General features: G+C 38.4%; 1 protein-coding gene across 2 annotated transcripts in view; it reads left to right on the top strand.

Annotated features, from left to right (window-relative positions):
- The first annotated feature begins 512 nt into the window (after positions 1-512).
- The window catches only part of BANK1 (B cell scaffold protein with ankyrin repeats 1), a 395,229-nt gene continuing 388,436 nt past the window's right edge, over positions 513-7,305 (top strand). For both annotated transcript variants that reach the window (XM_066280104.1, XM_066280103.1), the window contains exon 1: positions 513-754. In XM_066280104.1, the coding sequence (XP_066136201.1) occupies positions 685-754 (70 nt within the window). In that variant the 5' untranslated portion in view covers positions 513-684. The remainder of the gene's footprint in view (positions 755-7,305) is intronic.

The raw sequence follows: 7,305 nt of genomic DNA, 5'->3' as shown, positions 1-7,305 counted from the left end.
AGTAGAGGGGAAATTTATTTTAAGGATCTGGGGGTGATGGTGAGGTTTTCTCAGTCTTTAATGCAAACAAAGCAACAAAGAACACTGGTGTTTAGGACCTATTTAGACCCATGTCTAATTTTATACTGGGCCCAGTTCTGACTTTACAATTTATGAATCAACCTAGAAAGTCTGGGCAAAATGAAATGTTTTTAAAAATACAATGTACCTTCACTTTATCTACATCTTTATGTATATCTTTATTTTTATATTCATACCTATGTCTCTATTACTCCCCTTTCCCCACAAATGTCTATTTCTGATATTCTTATTTCTTTCCCAAAGTGGGGGCATGGTGGAAGACCTAGAACGAGACAAAGAGAGCTAAAGTACTGGTCGCACAGCTCTAAAGATGTCCTGGGTGAAAAGGTGGGAAGGGAACAGGGCCAGTGAGTGTTAGAAACCAAACCAGCCTAAAAAGGGTGCACGAGCAAGCCCCTGAACAGTTTCACTTCCTCAGGGCGCCCGGCAAAGCTTAGTCCGACCCTGCTGAGTCCCTGGGCTGCGTTCCCGAGACCTTGGTCCCAGCTGCCTGCGGTGACTGCGGAGCGCAGGGGTGCCGAGACTCCCAGGCAGCGAAGAACAGCTCGGAGACTTCGGAACTCGGCGGCACCTGCCTGCGGACGCCTTGGCTCCAGCGCCGCGATGCTGCCTGCAGCGCCGGGCAGGGCAGGCGGGAGCCTGGAGCGGCCCCCCGGCGGCCCAGCGCCCCCAGGTGGGTGGGCGCGCGTTCGGGGCAGCTAAAGGGGAGGTGGGCCGCGCGGCTCCGGGCTCCGTGGACCTTGAAGGCCCTCTGGTTCACTTCTCCCCATCGCTGCCTGTCGGTCTGGCGGCCCCGCTTCTTTGCTGGGGAATTTGGGCCAGGTGGGAGCGCGTTCTGTGGTCTGCCAGTTTGCTACCTCCAGTGCCGCCCAATTTCCCAGTAGCAGGAACTTTCCAGAGCACCAGACACAAGATCCTCTAGTGTGTAAAATCACCCAGGAATGTATTTTAAAGATATGTAAGTGTTTTAAAGTTAGGCGTAATCCTAACAATTCAGTCCACATGTTATAGCAAACTCCCTCCCGCGTTTGCAGCGTTCCCGGTTTACCTGCCCCCCTTACAGAACGCAACCTGGGAAACTGCCGGGATGGATTGCGACCTGCTTAACCCGCTAAGGTAGAACCACCTCACCTCACAGATCCTGCTAACTTGTGAAAAGGAAAAACGGTCAAACTTGTTTGAATACATAAATGGATTTATAGGTCAGGTGGACACTAAGACCTTTGTAGTCAGTTCTTTTTGAAGTATTTCAAATACATTTGTGAACTTTACAATATTATTAAAAATGTTCAGTTTTGAAATTAAAAAAAAAAAGCCTTCACTTGGGTATTAAGATTACTGGAGATGTTCAGAGTGAGAAATGCAGCAAGAAAATCCGAGTGATATTTTATTTATTTTTTAATGTAAATTTAATATCTAAATTAGTTTATTTATTAATATCTGAACAAATTTGTTTAAATTTGCTGAATAGACGTTCTCATAGCTTACTGGCATTATTCAGGTAATATAGTTTTGGCTTTAGTTGCTTCTCTTGGCTAGTGTATATTTTAATATATAAAAATTTAAACTGATTTTCGGTTAAAATAGGAGATATGTTTGTGACAGTGGAAAATGACAAGAAAGGAGCTGGAGCCCATGATATCTCAATGTATTAAAATTTAAATGTTAAACATTGACATTGTTGAAATCTGTGGCTCTGATGGAGAACAGCGGAGAAACCTTTGCTGGCATCTGTAAATAACCAACCACGTCTTTTGAACTAGGGCTGGTTAGCTGTTTTGTAATTTCAGCTTCACAATTTAGTCAAATGGAGTGGGCTACAATTTATTTTAAGCTTCCAAATTGAGCAGGTAAGCCATAAAATGACTTATATTTTCCCTGAAACTCAAGTAGTATTTTGAGGTACTTGTTATTATGAATAATGCTGGAGTGATGTGAATCAACTTTTCTCTCCTTCTGGTTATCCCTGTTCCTTCCATGCATCTCCCCCGCCCATCTCTTTGGTCCTTCCCACTACAGTATTTATCATTTGCTTTATCTCCTTATTTGACCAAAACAATGAAAATTTTCATACAGTGAACTTTCATATTAATACAAGCCTGTTCCTTGATATAAGAAGTCTTCCCAGAGAACTAGTGCAGATCAATCCTTTATTTTTTTTTATTTTTTATTTTTTATTTTATTTTTTTTGTATTTTTCTGAAGCTGGAAACGGGGAGAGACAGTCAGACAGACTCCCGCATGCGCCCGACCGGGATCCACCCGGCACGCCCACCAGGGGGCGACGCTCTGCCCACCAGGGGGGATGCTCTGCCCCTCCGGGGTGTTGCTCTGTTGCGACCAGAGCCACTCTAGTGCCTGGGGCAGAGGCCAAGAGCCATCCCCAGCGCCCGGGCCATCTTTGCTCCAATGGAGCCTTGGCTGCGGGAGGGGAAGAGAGAGACAGAGAGGAAGGAGGGAGTGGGGGGTGGAGAAGCAAATGGGTGCCCTGGCCGGGAATCGAACCCGAGTCCTCCGCACGCCAGGCCGATGCTCTACCACTGAGCCAACCGGCCAGGGCGATCAATCCTTTATTAAATGGAGAGCTTTTTTGTGCAACCTATCTTTCTGCTTTGGGCATCTCCACAGCATTGTAGACCTTAGCTTAGACAACTGCTTCATTTTGGAGAAGAGAAAACTGAGGCACAAAGAGTGATTTGTCCATAGTCCCATAATTAATAATTATCTGAAGATCACCAACAATCTTCTATCACCCCATAAGAGTTGTATAATAATGAAAGCATAAAATGGTAAACACAATCTATAATGGTAAACCTGGTTTATGCCTAGGAAGCTATTTCTAGCATTAAGTATATGGTATACTTGGAGTGACATCTGCGTATGCAGCCATCAGAGATCACTTGTCCTTTACTGGTATCCAGTACTAAAACAATGTAAAAATGAGTCACAGTTGATAAAAATTTTATTTAGACTGTATTTTATTATTTATTTTGAACCAGATACTCTATACCAACATCCAAAAGAGAAATTATTTCTTTGCTTTATTTCCAAACTAGTAATTTTAAATTTTAAATTTAACTTCTACCTTCAATAAGGACTTTTTATTTATTAGAGCACAGATTATTCTCCACCCTATAGGTTTTGTATTTTTGTTAATATAGTTTGAGGTCTTTTATAAAGAGAATTAAATCAATCATTAACTTAAAAACAGAAAGCATCTCTCTTATCATACCACGTGCTACGCTCTTATACCAGCTTGTGAGGTATGTGGTTTGTCTGGCCTTCTCTCCTCTGTCTTGAAGTTCTTGAAGCTTTTTACTCTGACTACTCTCTTCCAACAGCACCAACAAGCTAGATTTCACCTTCTAAGGAGATATCCTGCTTCTGATTCTACTGTGGCAGCTGGTAAAACTTACTTTCTTCAGATCTGATAAGGTTCATGTTTCCGAGGTTTTAAGAAGAGATGGTTTATTTGGGCATTTTCACTTTAATATGAAATCATTGTAAAATATCCAATTGCTTAGGATTTTAGGTTTAAATAGCAGCATATTTGGTGTTGTACTTGGGATAGCAGAGGAAATACTTTTGCCACATCTAATTGGACACATATTGTAGGCGATGATGCCCAGTAATGATAGCGGCTGGACTCAGACCGCCTCACATCTGGTCTGGTTTCACTGCTCACCTATTCTATGTATGGTCTTGGGTAAAAAGCTAAATCTGTTATTATCTCCATTTAAAAAAAAGAAGGTGAAAACAAGAAGAACGGCAACGTTTATTTTAAGGAGCCATTTTGAGGATTAAAAGAAAAAAATGCATGCATGTGAAGTACTTTTCAGGGAGCTGTAACATAGTATCATAATTACTTAATACGTTTGCTATTATTTGAATTTTTAGGCCATTGGTCAAAAGTGTCATATTTACATATGAAATATAAAGTTCTTATTGAGAAACTGATCATGTTGACTTAGTGGGATACTTAAATAAATAAAGTCATCAAACTCCCACATCAAAAAAAATTAGGAAGTATGGCTTCCTGTAGAAAGACACAGCCTTTCCTTAGGAAAATATTGTAATTAATAGTTCTGAGAAGAGGGAGAAAAAAAAATCCTCAATGAAAACTAAGGATAGGTTAATTAAAATGATATTAGACTAGGGAAGTCAAGAAAGAATAAAATAGAAATGTAACAGAACAAAATGAGACCATGTTTTATTTTTCCATTTCAAAGAGTAACAGTTGTGACCCAATTAAAAATATATATGAAAAACCAAGTGTCAAACAGAAAATTATAGGGTACCTCATCATATTATAAGAAAATGGAGAATCTTTTTCATCAAAATATTACTGCTGGGTTAAAAAAATGAAACCAATGTGAGGTGAAGAATACTCGTGCCAAATATAAGTAAAGTTTTAAGAATTTAAATGGTGGTTACCTGATCATCTATAGTTGTTATTTTATTACTGTCTTTTTATAGTGTATAATATCTTATGATTCTTATATAGACAGCTATGAAATAACAATAAGAAGGTCAAACATTACAGAAATTATTATTTAAAAATAAGTTGTTATATGGTCTTGTAATTCTTTTCTGTTTTAAATATAGTCTAGTACCTAAGTTTTACTGTAGACATTGAATTAGTACAGATGGTGAAAATATCAGCTATTATATGAAATTATACCCATACTATATTTATTTTTTACTCAGAGAAAAATAATGAGCCTTTTTACACACTTACCACTGGACAGAAATTTCTTTGTTATTTCCAAGTGCTCCACATTGAAATAATCCAGAAAGACCACTTCCCTTTGTAATCATAAGAAGTAATTCATCAATGCCTTGTGGTCTTTTATAAGATTTCCTTTGTATCCAGTTCATTAAAATAAGTAATGGTTTGTCATACTATATGTCATATTTTCCTTTATTTATAGCTCCCATACAACTTTCCCATATTAGTAATTTCCATTGTTTATGTTTAATGTGCCCCATTTTATAAGACACACTGAAAAGTGTAGAACAATTCCTGATTTGGAACTCCACTTGCTATATACCTCATTTTTTTGGGATCCATGCTAAGGACTAACCATCATCCTTTGGTCAGTATCAATATTTTCATTCCTTTTTTGTTCCAGTTTGACTGTCGGATCTTTGCTAACATTCAGAAGAATAACAGTGTCAGGACCATGTGGAATTTTTGTCTTTTTTAGTAGCTACCAGTTATTGTGTTCCTACTTCAAATTTATATGATATGGCTATCACATTTCCTTGGTAAGTGAGAGCATCAGAAGATAGCAGCTACTTTGGACAAGATATTGTATTGTTCAGTATAATCATATAAAGATATTGAATAATTAACTGCTTTTTCATTTCCTACAAAATCTTTTCTAAACTGTTGAACTTGTAACTTCTCAGTCACCATGTCTCTTTAGAAAGGAGGGTTGGAAGGTGGAGAAACACCCACATGACAAAGATGTAGAGAAACATTCCATATCAAAGTTTTTTTGTGTGATTGTATAAAATCATGTCACTGGGAATGACAAATTGTAAAGTATTTTTTATGACTATATGAAGAATTCTTAAAGTTTACACATATTCTACATTGGGTGATCATATTTTATTTAGACCTAATAGATTAGGATAGTTCAAAAATCTCTGTAGATAACTGTGCTTTATTAGGAATCTATTCAGTCACTATTGGAAAAATGAATGAGATAAAATTGAGGCAAATTCTACTTTGATTATAATTAATGATTAATTTCCTTAACTCTCTCATTGTTTTTAATTTAAAGTTGAGTGCTTTCACTACTCCAGGCAGTTATCTGTAGACCAGACACCCTTTTCTTACCACGTCCTGTCCATTGATACTCATGTAAAATGGTTAGAACCATGTGTTGCTCAGATTCCCAGAAACAGTCACTTGGGCCAAGAGTAGGCATTTCATTCAAAGGCAGCCAGCCAGCCAGTTGACTGGTTAATGGCCATGATGGCTGTTGTCTGGCCTTTGCAGATTTGTTGGACACATCAAAGCCCTTTTTTTCCTTTCAAACAAGAGAGAATGAGACTTGTCAGTGAAAGGATAGTGTTTGATGATATACCATGGAGCAGGGGTCCCCAAAGTTTTTACACAGGGGGCCAGTTCACTGTCCCTCAGACTGTTGGAGGACCGGACTATAAAAAAAAACTATGAACAAATCCCTATGCACATTGCATATATTTTATTTTAAAGTAAAAAAACAAAACGGGAACAAATACAATATTTAAAATAAAGAACAAGTAAATTTAAATCAACAAACTGACCAGTATTTCAATGGGAACTATAGGCCTGCTTTTGGCTAATGAGATGGTCAATATCCGGTTCCATATATGTCTTGCTTCCGGAGCTGTGACGTGTGCATCCCGCATCATCGGAAGTAGTACTGTACGTGAGATGCCGTGCTTTGTGGCACCACCACGTACAGTACTCCAGGAGCACAGGATGCATCTGCCTCTCACTGACCACCAATGAAAGAGGTGCCCCTTCCGGAAGTGCAGCGGGGGCTGGATAAATGGCCTCAGGGGGCTGCATGCGGCCTGCGGGCAGTAGTTTGGGGACCCCTGCCATAGAGGATGACAGCCCGGTTGACTCATGTGCAAGATGGAGAGTTACAGAAGATGAGATAAAAGAATTGAGAAAGACTGAAAGACAAAGTAAATAGTCTTAGTCTTGACACTTCTAGGCCAAGTAAGACCCGGCTGTACTTACTCTGATCTTGTTGATCTATGATGCCTGTGGTATTCCTAGTTAACTTCTCCTTACACGAAGGAGTTTAAATGAATTTCTCTTCAAATTCCTTCATGTAAGAAACAACAGTTTAAGCTAAATAAAGTATCTTTATTTCTCAAACATTGCTCCTGTTCCCATAAGCCTCTTTTCTTTTAGAAATACGTTATTATTGTTAAAATGCTATCTCCTCTGCCTCTTCCATTGAAAGATAAATAATCTGATAATTAGTACTATTTCTTTTATTCATTAAGAAAAGGACGTTTTATGGAAAGTCCAGTGGTCCTCCAGATAAATATATAGTTTTCTGGCTGTATTACTAAAATTTGAAGAAAGTCCATGTAGTTATTTTTGTCTCTAAATTTGCAGTCCCTAGAATTGGTAAAGAAATAATTCATTCCAAAGTTTATATTATTATAAGAGATAAGCACCATTAAACATGTAGATTTGTGAATTATATAGTTA

Source organism: Saccopteryx bilineata, chromosome 5 (genome assembly GCF_036850765.1).
Source record: "Saccopteryx bilineata isolate mSacBil1 chromosome 5, mSacBil1_pri_phased_curated, whole genome shotgun sequence".
NCBI lineage: Eukaryota > Metazoa > Chordata > Mammalia > Chiroptera > Emballonuridae > Saccopteryx > Saccopteryx bilineata.
The sequence above is the reverse complement of the archived record's forward strand: the minus strand, read 5'-3'. Positions and strand labels throughout refer to the sequence as shown.